Raw genomic sequence first — 16,012 nt, 5'->3', positions numbered from 1 at the left:
TAAAATTATTACAAATTTTAACCCTGTTTTTCAGTAGACAAGGTCAAGATCTTAATTAATAATAGCGGGAAATTATTTTATTTAATACACTCTCACACATTCTAGTTTAATCTTCCATCCATTCATCCCTTCCAGGCCTCCCATTTACTACACACTCAAAACTCGCTCTTTCTTAACCATTCCTTACATAAACCTACTTCACATCCACATTCTTTTCCTTCAAAATATGCTGAATGTTAACACAACATATCTAATACCTTAATATGTAACTGATGTATAAATGAAAAACAAATAAGAGGCAATCAATGTTAAGTTCTAAGTAAATAATATAATTAGAGGGAGAGATTCTTGTTAAAGATAACTTTTTACAAAAAGTTTCTATTCAGTTTCTTTTTCAACTACTTACATCACTACAGTGTCTGGGGTATTGCATATCAGTTCTCCACTCCTCTACTCCTTGCCAATCACTTCATCTTACTTAGATTATTTCCTCTTCTACACCCCAGTTCCTATCATTAATAGTTTTTATACTCTGATGTCCAAATTTCATTAACATGTTACTTTTTTAAAGTCCCCTTCCAACTCTTCCCAACAAAATCTACGAAAATAATTTTTCTATTGCATTTATAAAAGATATGCCTCTGTAATTTTTCATCTGCAACATATCCCTTTTAAAAAATAAGAAATATAACAGCATCTTTGAAATTCTGATACGGTCACATTTTGTAAGATTTTATTGAAGAGTTATATTTTAGTGATGTGACAGATTTTCTTCCACAATTGGAATTTTATTTTAAATGAAATCAGCTCAATTGGATGAGTTCAGGGTGATATGGTGGCAAACTAAATACTTTTTGACCAAAATACTTCAATATTTTATGGAAATTTTACTCTTCAAAGTGTAGTTAATGTATAGGTTAGTTTTTTAACATATCTGCAGAGCACAGAATATTTCTTTTTTGTTGCCTTCTGTCAAGGAGTAAGGAATAATAATATTTATATAAAATGCTCTTATATTTGTTTTATGTATTATTTATAATTTCTGTTTTTGCAAGATCCTATTTAATTTCATAGTCATTGATGTAACTGATAGTGTGTGATATTGTGAACGAGGCATATATATTTAGTTGTGAAGATTTTTTTTTGTGTGATCACAATAAACAGTTTTTTGTAACCGATCTCAGATTATTTTAGTGAGTTTCATCTGATACTTAACAGTTCTACAAAATATGAATTCGGTGCCTTGTGTAATTGTATATTAAGTGAGAACATTTTCAATTACCAAACTGAAAGAGATGTAAGGTTTTTGTTTCCAGCCATTTTTCATGGTACTTATCTGTTTGCGTGCGCGTTTCATTATGCCCCTTCCTTACATGTGATCAGATTTTAAAAAGTATCTGAAATTTTTCTGCAGTAATGCTTGCATGCTCATATAGCAACTTTGATATTCTGGATGTGGGATTTTGTATACATTAATATAAAGAATGATTCCAAATTGTACTGCAATTTCTCGGTAGATTATTCAATAACTAAAAACACGAAAAAAGAACAAACATAAGTCAGAAAACTGTTCGTTAGCGACTTTCGGCTCGCAAACATTTAACCCTACGTTCTGCTACCTCTGTGAAATTAAACCTTACCAAAATTCTTTGGGTACAAATCAAGGGGTAAATTTGGTGCTTACTAATTATTTTTTATATAAGAAATTGAATAAAAATGGTCCCAGATCTCTATATGACTTAGCTTTTTAAAAAACTGGGAAAACACGAAAAGGTTTTGTCGGAAAATGCACTTTTTTAATTTGGAATAAAATAACTTTGTTAATTTACAAATAAAAATCTGTAGTTAACTTTGTAGGCAATTTATTTCTGTGAAAATTTAGGTAAATAGCTTCTATTAAAATTAAATACAAATTTGAGAAGTTCAACTTTAATTAAAAACGAAATATACCAACTGGATCGGAAAAGTGACAAGATTTTAAACAGAACAATGTACAAACAAATGCTAAAAATTAAAAAAAAATAAATTTGAAAGACGATCTTTCTAAAACATATTAAAAATAAATTATTTTTTCATAGGTTGGCAATAATAGCTGATCAATTAGGTTTGTTATTGTTCGGTCAGTCATTCAAAATGGTATCGCCACAAATTTGCTTTCATTCGGAGACCTGACGGACACGTTAATTTATGGTATAGAATATAAAAATGTATTTTCTTCTTTTTTTTTTTTGTTTGTGGGCGAAAAACGCCTGGGCGTTATCATCGCCCGGTAGTTATTAGTAAAAGGGTAAAATAACTCCGAAATAATAAACTATACAAGGTGTAAACGTAATATCAAACGTGTAATAAAAATTAACTAAAACAAGCCAAGAAGGCAAAATAAAACTCAAAACTAATACCACAGACAAAGTTGATAAAATATAAAAGTTAAAATAATAGATCATAGAAAGTATATAAAACTTACCTAACTCCGATGGGTTGTGCAAAAACCCCTCCCCGGATAGTAAAATTAAATACATAGAACCAAAAAATAAAATTGAAAATAAAGGTTAAAATTATTAATAAAAACTGTCCTTACAGAAAAACATATATGAGTATATTAAATCCTTTGCAGTAACCCGGTACTATGCAAAAAGAGAAACATCCGTTCCAAAATCCCGCTATCGTCGCACAAGATATCACGGATATTTGCGGGTATATTAAACTGACGACGCAAAGCCGCATAACATATGTAGTCCACGAGAATTTGGTGCACAGTCATGCGGCAGTTGCATCGTGTGCACAGGGGTGGGTCTTCTCCTGACAGTAGGTATTGTGTGTGATCCTCGTATGTCCCAACCGTAACCGGCAGAGGACCACTTCCTCATGGCGAGAGTTTCTGCAAGAGGAGCCCCCATGGCAACACTGAATCCTTAATCCGTCGTAGTTTATTATCGACGGTAACCGTCCAGTCACGTTGCCACCTTGCTCGCAGTGATTGATAAAATCAAAGGTACTACTAACTCGGGTGGTGAAAGGAGGCTGAATACACGCTTCCTTGGCAGCAGAATCTTCTCTTTCGTTACCTAGAATTCCAACATGGCTAGGGATCCAGCAAAGACCTACCTCCCTGTTGCGTTTATCTAACTCAGCGATTTTATCATAAATGTCAATGACGACAGGATGTTTGGATTAAAGGTTTTCCAACGCCTGGAGAGCACTGTACGAGTCACTGCAAATAAGAATGCTCCTATATTTAGGGCCAACGATACTTAGAGCCCTATCCACAGCGAGTAGTTCCGCGGTGAACATACTCGTAACACCGGGTAGGCCAAACATATAGGTCTGTTCATTGATAACAAAAGTACAACCAACTTTACCGTCATGCTTCGACCCATCAGTATATATCACCACGCCTGGGTTCGACTTGGCGAGGAGAAACTGAAACATCTGCCGGAAAACATTACGTGGCGTGGAACGTTTGTCGTACGTTGTAAGATAAAACGTAAAATTTACATGGTTTATTCTCCACGGGGGGTTCGAGCACGGACATGATGGGAAGAACAAGGGAGAATCAACACTCATATGCTGCAGCAGACGTCGTGTACGGACACCCACAGGCAAAGTACAACGTGAACGGTCCTCATACTTCCTCAAATTAGGATTCTTAAGAACTGGGTCAAAAGCTGGGTGATTCGGCTGTCCGCTGAGACGGGCAAAATACAACAAAAGCTGGTCTCATCTATCCCAAAGTGATGGCTCGCCACTGTCTACAAGTAGACAGGGGTCTTGCGATAGGGCTCGATCTAAACGCACCTGTTGCAAGCCGAAGAAAAGCATGATGCACACCGTCCAGCATTTTAAGTACGGTTTGACTAGCTGAAGAATAGGCGACACAACCATAATCTAAACGGGAGCGAACAAAGGAATAGTAAAAACGTATCATACATGACCTATCGGCTCCCCAGTTGGTGTTAGTAAGGACTCGCATCATATCTAGAAGTTTGGAACATTTTGTTTTTAATTCTTTTATATGTTTGACCCAAGTAAGACGACTATCAAAAAATAAACCTAAAAACTTGACGTAAGTAGAGATAGTAATAATCTCCCGTTCAGAAAAACTTGCGGAATAGAAGGGTTCCGTAGCCGAGAAAAGACTACACATTTCGTCTTGTCGGGTGAAAATGTGAAACCAGTAGTTCAGTAGTTCTTGACCAAGCCTCAAGGCGAAATATAGTGTTCTGTACCAGTCTCTCCGCAGTGGGTGCAGAGCGGCTCGCAACGTAAATTACAAAATCATCAACGAAAAGAGAACAAGAGACAGAAGCCTGTACACAATTGGTAATGCTTTTATGGCTACAGAAAACAAGGTGGCACTTAATACACTACCTTGAGGTACACCATTTTCCGGGACGACACTGTCTGAAAGTGAATCGTCTACACGAACACGAAACGTTCGGTGATTTAAGAACCCCCGGATAAAAGCAAGCATATTGCCATTGATTCCACACCTCCTGAGGGTGTCAAGAATGCCACGTCGCCAGGCCGTGTCGTAGGCCTTTTTTTATATCGAAGAAGATAGAAGAAACAAGGTGTTGGCGGTTCAGGAAGGCGTTTTGTATGGCTGTCTCCATTGACACCAAATGGTCAAATCTCCCTCATCGGAAACCACATTGTTCCGAAGAAAGAAAGCCATGTTTCTCCAAGTACCATGCAAGCCTGCGGTTTACCATTCTCTCCATTACTTTACACAACACGCTTGTTAAAGAAATAGGGCGGTAGTTTGAGGGATCGGTTTTGTCTTTACCAGGCTTTAGTACTGGTATAACAAACGCTTCTGACCAGCCGAGCGGAAAGACTTGTTCGGAGAATAAACCATTGTAAATACTCAAAAGATGTTGCAGTGCTGAGTTAGGAAGGTGTGAAAGCATACAAAGGCGAACGTTGTCTGGTCCAGGGGAAGTGTCACGTGAGTTCTTAAGTGCGTGCAACAATTCTTTAAGTAAGAATTGGCTGCTGTTCGTGGATACCAGAAAAATTATATCCAGATCGAAGATTACCGGTTCGTATAACATTTGACGATTTGGAGAGCCGAGTTCGAGAAGGAGGTATGCTTAAACCACAACGATTCGATGCTGGTCGTGAATTTTTTATGAAAAATGCCAACGTTGAGGAAGCCATATGGAATGCTGTACAATTATCTGCTACTTCAAGCACCGCTTTCCACTACTTCACCGCTTTCATGTTTCCCAGTCAAGCTTGTTGCGGACGTACGGGGGCAACACATATCCATTCCATACATACAACACGTGTATAAAAGAGTTATTACTACCTAATTTTGATAAACGGATGAAATTCTGTCGACGGTTAATTAGCAAAAGAGAATATAATCCCGATTTCCTAAGTAACATTAAAATTACTGATGCATCTGTTTTACAAGAAATGGCATTGTAAATTATTGAAACACTCCCACTTGGGTAAAAGAAAATCCCCATAAGACTACTACATATCAATTCCAACCCACACTTTCATTTAACGTGTGCTGTAGTCGTCTTGGTAAGGCTTATAATCTCATAAGCCTTTTTTCTTACCGCCAAAGCTCAATGGAGAGCGGTACTTACATTTTTTGCAAACAAATCTAATGGAACTCTTGGAAAATATTACATTTGCAGAGAGTGTATGATAGTTTTTCAATAATGGCGCACCTGTAAAATGACCAGCGGACTTTTTCCTTTGGGGGCGGACGAAGTCGTTAGTTTATTCCAATCGTAATGGCATACAAGAAGAATTGAGACATCGTAAAATAGAAGCTGGAGCTACTATTAGGAGTAATAATGATGCTATTAGACTCATTTATTGGTAAATTAACAGTTATTTTATTCCAAACCTAAAAAAAAATATTTTTCAACAAAACCTTTTCGTTTTTACTCAGTTTTTCTTTAAACCAAGACAGAGTTATTGGACCAGTATTATTCAGTTTCTTAGATCAAAAACAATAAGTAAGCACCAGATTTACACCTCGATGTGTACCCAAAGAATTTTACTACAGTTTTATTTCACAGAGGGACCAGAAAGGAGGGTTAAATGTTTTGCGAGCGAAAGTCGCCAACGAACCATTTACTGACCTATGTTTATATGTACTTTTTCCTTTTTTGTCTGCAGAATCATCTCCCGAGTGATTTCCGTCCAATTTTTAATCACCTACATTCATCAATGTAATGTTTTTTTACGTGAATCGAGTGAATACGATGAGTGAATTATATGACTCGTAATAAAAAAAATTGGTTTAACTTCCCTTCTGAAAGTTTTTAATTGGTTTAAAAAGTTTATTTAATTGAAGCGTATATAGTGTTTTTCTGCGAATGATTCTTCCTAATATTTTCAGTTTTCTTCCATCTTAAAATCATGTGCCTCAAAATGTTTTGTAGTTTCATGCGTGCAATTTATCTACAGATCCCGGTATACTGTTTTAAAACTTATAAATTCTTTAATGCCATATGTGAAAACTGTCTATAAATCTTAACGCATATTTCTGAATACTATCAGTATTAACCTTCTCGTAATAAATTCTTTTCCAAGCGTACTGAAATTTTTATTTTTTTCCAGTTTTTTCGATTATGTTATAACTCCGCGCACTAAATCGGCCGTCATGCCGCCAAGATCACTGTGAGTTTGAATTTCTGAACGTAATAAATTTCTCTTCTGTTATTTTGTTGTAAAAACATTCATTATTATACACTTTCTTTGACTTTTTAAAGCCACTTTCTGGTGATAAGTAGAAAAAAATTATAGTCTATAGAATGTGTAAACGACGAGCGCAAAATTAACAACACGAGTACAACGAAGAAGTGACTTCTTGCTATCCACTATGTCCTGTTGCAGTATCTTGTTATGTCATAGTGCCATGTGCCATCATTACTACAGAATCCCAGTTATAATTATACCCATCTATTTTTTTACACTTTCCAAAGTTTGGTAATTAATACTTGTTACTATTAATGAAGGTTGTTTTAAGTAGTAATATAATTTTTCTTTCGAAATATTAGTTAAGCTGTCACAAACTTCGTCAATTGTTTTGAATTTTCTTCTTTTTTGCTGAATGAGTATGTTATTTATTTTTTAACTGTACATGTTATTTATAAAACTTGACAATTTTCACAATATGTTTCACAACATACATTTTTTTTAGTTTTTAAAACATGAAAATTATTATTAAAATAATAAAAATGGATCATCTAAATTGTATCGTCTATCATCGATTGTCGATGATAATGTAATATCGATTTTTAGCTCAATGTGTTTAGAAGTTGTTTGGGGTTATGTCATTTATGGATACACGTGTTGTAATCTATTATTTCGCGTAAATAAACTTGTGTTCATGTAAGATGACTATTTTTTTTTATTTCGCGTGATTAAAATTGTGTTCATTTAATATAAATATATTTTTTCAAGTGAATAGTTGTTAAAAAAATTGATAAAGATGGCCTGTGAAGATCCGAAGAACTTAGAATTTCATGAAATGGAACTGGATGATAGGATTCTTAAAGTAAGTTCTTATGCGTGTATTGAGCTTAAGTATGTCTTAACCTCTTGGGAATAAAATGTTTTAGGTGGCATTATATCTTTGAAACCATTTTTAAGCAACATAATGCACTTTTTGCTGATCTATAGGCACTAGTGCACTTAAGGTTGAATTTATTATGAAAGAAGATAAGTTGTAAAAATTTGATAAACTGTTTAATTCTGCTACGTTGAATATCATTCTGAATTTTATATTAATGTAGATGCATTTAAATGGTACTTTTTAAAAAAGTGATCCATGATTATTTTATGAAAATAAATATGGAAATAAAAAAATTTAACCATTTCAGTTAGGTGGTCATGCATATCTCATAATAGTTTTTGCAGAAAAAAAAATTATTTCTCATCCTATCAGCCCATCAAGTTCTTTCTTTTTAACTTTTAAAATGTTGGTGTAAAGAACAAAAATGTATTTAATCAATTACAGTAACAAAAGTAATAAATTAGTTTATAGATATTATGAAAACAGCCATTGAAGCATGTAATATTCATCTAGATTAAACCATACAGTCAGCTTTTAATTTTGCTTCCAAGTTAAAGATAGATCTTAGCAAAAAGAATAAACTAAACAAAATTTATAGTTTAATGTATTCACAATAGATAGCTAATTATTAAGACTGCTAAGTAAATAAATTAATCCTACATGCTCCATGAATGACTAGTTTAAAAATAATTATATAAATAATTTCTTCTTGTGAGTCGATCTAGTACAAACATACAACCCCTAGTGGTCTAATGGTAAGCTTTTCATTGCAAATCAGTTGATTTTGAAGTCTAGAATTCTAAGGTTCAAATCCTAGTAAAGGCAGTTACTTTTATACGGATTTTAACACTACATCGTGTATACCAGCATTCTTTGGTAGTTGGATTTCATATAACCACACATCTCAGGAGTGATTCAACCTGAGACTGTACAAGACTACGCTCCGTTTACATTCATATATAAACTCTGAAGTAATACCTTATGCTGGTTCCAGAGACTAACAGAAAAAAGAGAGTATAAACATACAGAGGAATGGCACTAAAGGTAAAAACTATAGTTTTATTGGTACTTGGTACTGCATATTAACGCCACCGCAGCTACAGCTTTGTTTAAAAACAAAGTAGTCAATCGGATTTCGGTGGAAAATGAACAGTCTCTTTATTAATTTTAATAAATGGTTATTTATATTTATTTATTTTATAAATATAATTTAACCAAACTTAACCTAAATAAATTCAGTAATTATTGCAATTATTTATTATTTAAATAATCAAAACATTCCTGTTGATTAGTCAAGGTTAGAGAGCGAAGCGAGCGTAGGTTAAGTTTCGTTAAATTAAATAAATATAAATAACCATTTATTAAAATTAATAAAGAGAGTGTTTTGAATGTTAAACTCTATATCGGCCCATTTTCCACCGAAATCCGATTGACTACTTTGTTTTTAAATAAAGCTGTAGCTGCAGTGGCGTTAATACATAAGTACCGTTTTATTTATTACCTTGCATTATCAGAGAGACAAGTTGCTAGATTCTTGTGCTAAATGAATAAGTCACTGTATTTGTAACATTTTGATGCCATATAAATTTGGCTGAGTACACATATAATGTGAAGTTCCGCTTTGTGTTTTATTATTTCACCTTGTTGAGCCTCCGCATTCATTCCATATGTTGCTAATGGGAAAAACTATTTATATTGAAATATAAATGTTGATTTATCTTTGCGTGATGAAAAACTTACGGCAGTTGAAATTTGTGTTCTTAGCATTCTGAAACACTTGTTAAACTGGGCTGTATTCTTTTTTTAATAAGCTGCATTAAATTCCTTGAAGATGATCCAAATACCTTGCACAAGACTCCATATAGTGCCTGCGTAATCCTGTAACTATCCAATGCAAGACAATTAACTCTGTTAGCATTGATTTTTTCATCTGTTAAATGTGATTTAGTTTATTGAACAATGTATTCCACACTAACAGTTTTACATCTTGATTGATTGAAGCAAAACCTCAATTCTTGTGCATATAATTGTTCAGTTAACAATTGCTTTAAATTCATTTCCAGTTGATGGTCACACCATCAACTGGAAATAAATGATGGATTCACACATCAGGATTTACGTATATTAAGATATATAAAAAAAGTTCAATATTAGGTACTTTTCAAGAAGATTTCCACAACCGATGTATAGTTAGTCAGTTGTAGTTGTTAGATGGCACCATGAGAAAGGGGAAAATAAATAAGTTAAATTTATAATCCTACTTTATATAATAAACTATTCTAACCAAACTTAACCTAGGCTTGCTTCACTCGCTAACCTTGACTAGCAAGTGAACTAAGCGTAGGTTAAGAGTTTGGTTCGATTATATTTATACTTTTAGATTTATTTATTATATAAATTTATATATATATATATATTTATACAAATTTATTATACAGTGCACCTTCTATTTATGCGGTAGTTACATTCCTGAAAATTTTTATGTATAATGAAATCGTGTGAATTGAGACTTGTATTATATGTAGAAATATAGGTTACGTTTTTGTTAAGTTATACAGTAAATTACTGTACTCAAAAAATACTGTACTTTATTTTACTATTTTATTATTACAGTATCATTGTTTATTTTAATGATATTACAGTACAATGTATGTATTTAAAAAGAAAAAAAATATGGACTATTTGTTTATTTTCTCTTTTCAGTAGCGCCTTCTTCAACTAACTACAGATCGGCTGCAGGCATCTTCTTGAAACATACCTAGTATTAATTGAAGCAAACAGCTGTCATAAGTAAAATCCTAAAACCTTCCTGCAGATTATGTAAACCCAGGGCAAATGCCCTTAACATTTCCAAAATTAGTTTTTATCAAAATACAATTTCATTTTATGGCTGTTAAAGCATTTACATGGTGTCTATAATGTTATGTGTTTGAAAGAATTATATGGCAGCATGTTTAGCAAGCAAATCCCAAATCTCAATTTTGAAAATTAGAATTTATGCACAAGTTGAATACATGCAGTAATGTAAACATTGGTATAAAAAGTAATAATACTTCTAATTATAAGTAACTAAAGCTAATTAGCCTGTACTTTTGTTTTCTGTCATTTTTACATGAATTAAACTATTCACGAACAAACTAGAGAATGTAAGCCAAACAGTAACCTGTTTTACCATTCAGCTAATACTTTTAACTTTAAAATCACTGAATTTTATGAAAATACTTATTCACCTGTAGTTAAAAGGAAAGTATTTGGAAGTAAGTCTGTGTATCATTGTTTTGACAACCATTAATCTAAATGCTTTTTTTAAAAATGAAAGCTTGTTTATAAATCATCATTTCAAAAGATTATAAATTTAATGTATGAATTGTTAATTTTAAATATCTTTTTAAGAAAAATTGTAAACTAAGGATCTTCCAGCAAATTATTTCAGTTAAATGGAGAAGTAAATAATAATTTTGTAAATTAATTTTTTAGGCAATTGCAAACTTAGGATGGTCACATCCAACATTAATTCAGGAACGTGCAATACCCTTACTTCTTGAGGGTAAGGATGTTTTAATGAGAGCTCGTACTGGAACTGGGAAGACAGGAGCATTTGCTATACCAGTCATACAGAAGATACTGTATAAGAAGCAGGTTTGTTTTATCTACAAAAAAACAATTTAAATTGAGTTTTTCATTATTGTAAATTTAGTAGTTTTGTTACATCAATTTATTTATTTACAGTGAAAAAGATTTTCTACTTTTACTGAGAGTTAATTAAGAAGTCTCTATAAAATTGCTGCCATTTCAAAACCAAACAGGTGACAAAAAACAACTTAAACATCAGGTAAAACTTTCTGTACCTAATTATATTTAAAGATAAACTTTTCTATCTCAACATAGGGTCATTGGAATATTACAGGTCATTGGAATTGCACTACTAGGATTAAACTGGGGTGATTCATTTTCTGTTTACTTAAATACATTACAACTCTGAAGTTCATAAAATATAATTCAGTTCAAATAAAATTCCTCAGTAAAATCTTTATTCATATAATACAATGTAATTTTAACTGTATTTTGCTTCACATCTGTTATTACTTCAACTGTCGCGCCATTTCTAACTCTTAGTTTAATTTTCCTCTGTTACTGCTATTGTAAAAATAAGTTATGCCAAAGCCTGGCTATACTGCTCTGGAACATGACTTGTTATAAACAGAATCTATTGTTTGTAGACTCTCTGTTTAATTCTTTACATTGCTATAGACTAATATAAATTTCAGGAAATTTTAATGTGTATTCATATTAAATGTTGGCAAAAGTATGTATTCCCTTTTATGAGTTTATTTTTGAGAATGTAATTTCATTTGAGTTTTGTGTTAAAATATTACACATACAGCAGTTCAGTTTAGAACTCTAAAGATACAGTTTTATTAAAATCTTGTCTGAAAGAAAACGTCACCTTTCTGTTATTTACTTCATTCATATAGGTTTTTTTTGAAAAGCTTGAAATAATTTCACGAAATTAAAAAAAAGTTACAAGATGTGTAAGTGTGAGGTTTGATAAAAAAATAAATGAAATTTTAGTTTTTTCTAAAATCTTTATTTATTATTCATCAATATTGATTTTGTCACCTTCTAAGTTCTCTTTCAGATGTAATACATTTATGCCAGTGATTTTTCCAATCTTTGAAGCACCTCTGGAACACAATTTTCAGTATGGCATTTAGCTCCTTCAGTGATTCTGTCTTTATCTCTTCAATGTTGGCAGAACGTCCTTTCATGGTTCTTTTCATTTTGGGGAATAGGAAGAACTCACAGGGGGCCATGTCCAGTGAATGTAATGGCTGAGGCATTATAATGGTATTGTTTTTGGCTAAAAATTTATGAACAAGCAGTGAAGTGTGAGTAGGTGCATTATTGTGGTGCAATTACCATCAATTGTGTCACCACAAATTCAGGTGTTTTCTTTGGATTTCAATGACATAGAACTTCCAGGTAATATTCCCTATTGACTGTATGACCTATTGGCTAGAACTTATAGTACATTAAGCTGTTGAAGTTGAAGAATACAGTGATCATAACCTTCACATTTGATCGAACTTGAGCTTTTTTCAGTCTTGGTCCTTCAGGAAGGTTTCATTGGATGATTGGGCCTTAGTTTTGACATCGTACCAATAACACACGTTTCATCACCAATTATGACATGTTTGAGCAGTTCTGGATCATTGTTCACTTCATTCAGCAACTCGTGAGCAATGTTTATTTGACATTGTTTATTAGAAATTCAACAGTCTTGGAACAAATTTTGCTGCCACATGTTTCATGTCCAAAACATCCAAAAAAATTGCTTGGCATAAGCCAAATGTTATGCCAACATTATCAGCAAGCAACTTCTCTGATAGTGATTTGGTGATTATCCATAAACATTTTCTTCACTTTTTTGTCATTGGTTGTTGATGTGCTGGGACATCCAGGGTGCTCATCATTTTCAGTGTCTTCACAGCCCTCTTGGACACATTTGTACCACTTTTAAACACTTATTTTATCTATAGAAGGATCACCAAAAGCAACATTCAACATCTCACTGCACTTTATTTCATTCATAAATTCTTGGTTCCACTTTCAAAAAAGTGGAACCTCTTTTTTGAAAGTTAAACAAGTTAAAAATCACTGACCATAAGAAAACACATGTATCCTTTTCGAAAGCCAACAATGAAGTAAGTATCCAATATGGCTACCGATATAAATATACATTAGGGACAAGTGTACCAACACAACAAAAAAAATTTAGCATGGAAAATTTAGGAACAAAATTTTCAGTATGGAAAATTAAAAAAATTGTGTATTTTTTATTACATCTCGTATTTATCAATTATTTTCTTTGGTTTTTAAAAATGGATTGACTTTATTAATTAGCAGTTAGTTGGATAGTTAGCAAAGAGGTGGGACATTCTGCCCTTTCTAATGTTCTGGAGATTAGCAGGATAACAACTGCAACATCTAATAATGATCTGTCATACATATACTATAAAAGGAAATAAAAAATAATTATTATCATTGTAATTTTTTAGAGAGGAGTAGAAACATTCTGTTTATCTGAATTTTCTAGTAAATATCTTTTTTAACAGACATTATCACACATTGTATTAAAAGGTCTATCTGTTAGTTTTGTATTATACATGAGTGCATATGTTTATGTGGATACGCATCCTTTATCCTGTTTCATTTTAACATTTATGAAACCATAATTTCCTACACACAATCAACTTATTGTTTTGTTTTTTTTTTAATTTTGAATGCAGTTTTTTCTTTTTTTCAAAGAATGATGAAGTTAATCACTGATTTGCTGGGTAAAATTGAGAACTAAACCTAATGATTTTTCAGCCATGTTTTTCAAAGCTGTTATTGTTTTGCAGTATTTAATTAAAGTAAAAGATGTATGAAGACTTTGATGAAGTTCATGTATGAAATTCATTCATGGGTATAGTTAGGAAGAATGGATATATACATATAATTTACCCTGAAATTATTCATTAAGTAAGATAACTAACAACATTACATTTTTGATTAAGTAAATTAATCAGCTTTTTCACAAAATTTGATAACTTTTCCATCATCCAGTCTGGTGTAGCAATGTTTTTTGGGTTAGAAGTCTGGTTTTTTACCCTTTAAAAAAGAATTCTGGAAAAGTTTTGAAGCTGCCTTATATTTATAAAATTTGTTTGTTTGAAGTTATGATTACAAATCAGTTGTATATTAATCTGTTAGTAACATACTTACTTTATATTATTAATGTCTAAATTTTTTTCTTTATTTTGTTTCAGTTTGCTCGAGAGCAAGAAGTTAAAGCATTAATATTAGCACCTAGTAAAGAACTTTGTTTCCAGATTCATAAAAATTTTTTACAACTTACATCAAAATGTTCTCGAGATGTTAGATGTGTAGATATATCACCTCAGGTAAAATAATATAATATAATATATTATTATAATAATATAATTCACCAGGTTGTTCTAGTGGTCAACTTGTCATCGTAAATCAGCTGATTTCAAAATCGAGAGTTCTAAGGTTGAAATCTTAGTAAAGGCAGTTCTTTTATACGGATTTGAATACTAGATCATGGATACCAGTGTTCTTTGGTGTTTGATTTCAATTAACCACACATCTCAGGAATGGTCAACCTGAGACTGTTCAAGACTACACTTCATTTACATTCATACATATCATCCTCATTTATCCTCTGAAGTAATACCTTACAGTTGTTCTGGAGGCAAAACAAAAAAAAAAGAAAGAGATAAAATAATATAATGTTAACTCTGTCGATTTTTTTGAAAATGTAATTTTTAAGTTCTGTTTATAATTAATTAATATTATCCTAACATCATTTTAAATAAATTGAAAAAAAAATAATGTAGAGAGATAAATATATCCTTATATTATTTGAGAAAAAGTTAATTTTGAATAACTTTAATTATTAAAAGTATAAATAATACATTATTTAACCTCGGTGATCTATTGAAACTTGTTTGTTAAACCTGGATTTTACTTTCACTGATTTTCCAGTAAGTCAATCTACAAGTCATTCCTGGCATTGGGATGCTTTCAGGTTGAAAGAGATGCAGTTATTGTTTTAATCTTGTCTTGGGCAAGGTGTTGTAGATGTTAACATTAATTAATTTTTTTTTGTATTAAGCTTTATAAAGTGATTATAATTTAAATCAGTTTATAATTTTTGTTTAAAAATTAGAACTTTAAGTATTACTTTAAATAAAAGAAATCCTCAAATTAAAAAAATAATTAAACAAAACTAATTTTTTGCTCTAGGCAAGCAGATAACCTACATCTTTTACAAGTTGATTATTCCACAACATGTGAAATGTTTCAGGAAGTAGGATCCTAGAAATTGAAGGGTGGGAATTAATGGTAAGTAGTTACTGTCTGAAGCCATCTTTAATTCACTGCTTCTACAGACTGCTGAAATTATTCAAAAATATAGGCACAGTTTCTTTCTATTGGGATTTATTAAGGTTAACAGAGTTTGTATTCTGTGCCATTTAAAATCTATAGATAAATAAAATCATGAAAATTTAGTTTATTAAACAGTAGATTTTTTTCTTTTTAGTAATTCTTGTGATTTAATTAATTAATTTTTTCTCATTTTCAGGTTGATTTATCTGTACAAAAAGCTGTTTTAGTTGAGCGACCAGATGTGGTTATATCAACTCCGGCTAGAGCATTAGCTCATCTTAAAGCTAATTCTTTAACTTTAAAAGATTCATTAGAAATACTGGTAATTGATGAGGCTGATCTTGTGTTTTCTTTTGGTTATGAAGATGATGTTAAAGAAGTGTTAAAGTGAGAACTCTTTTAATAGTAAAATAATACATTATTGTTACTTTATAATGTTAATTTTGTAGATTTTGTTGAAAATGTAATTTTTAAGTTCTGTTTATAATTAATTAATATGAGGGTTATTTTTTT

The 16,012-nt window shown here is 31.8% G+C and overlaps 1 protein-coding gene across 1 annotated transcript in view; it reads left to right on the top strand.

Moving 5' to 3' along the window:
- The first annotated feature begins 7,290 nt into the window (after window positions 1-7,290).
- Ddx56 (putative ATP-dependent RNA helicase DDX56) overlaps window positions 7,291-16,012 on the top strand; it is a 33,256-nt gene continuing 24,534 nt past the window's right edge. Inside the window, exons 1-4 of the mRNA XM_075367046.1 lie at window positions 7,291-7,525; window positions 11,021-11,182; window positions 14,356-14,490; window positions 15,696-15,886. Coding sequence (XP_075223161.1) covers window positions 7,460-7,525; window positions 11,021-11,182; window positions 14,356-14,490; window positions 15,696-15,886 — 554 coding nt within the window. The 5' untranslated portion in view covers window positions 7,291-7,459. The remainder of the gene's footprint in view (window positions 7,526-11,020; window positions 11,183-14,355; window positions 14,491-15,695; window positions 15,887-16,012) is intronic.

This window comes from Lycorma delicatula, chromosome 5 (assembly GCF_047948215.1).
Source record: "Lycorma delicatula isolate Av1 chromosome 5, ASM4794821v1, whole genome shotgun sequence".
In the NCBI taxonomy this organism is placed as follows: Eukaryota; Metazoa; Arthropoda; class Insecta; order Hemiptera; family Fulgoridae; genus Lycorma; species Lycorma delicatula.
The sequence above is the reverse complement of the archived record's forward strand: the minus strand, read 5'-3'. Positions and strand labels throughout refer to the sequence as shown.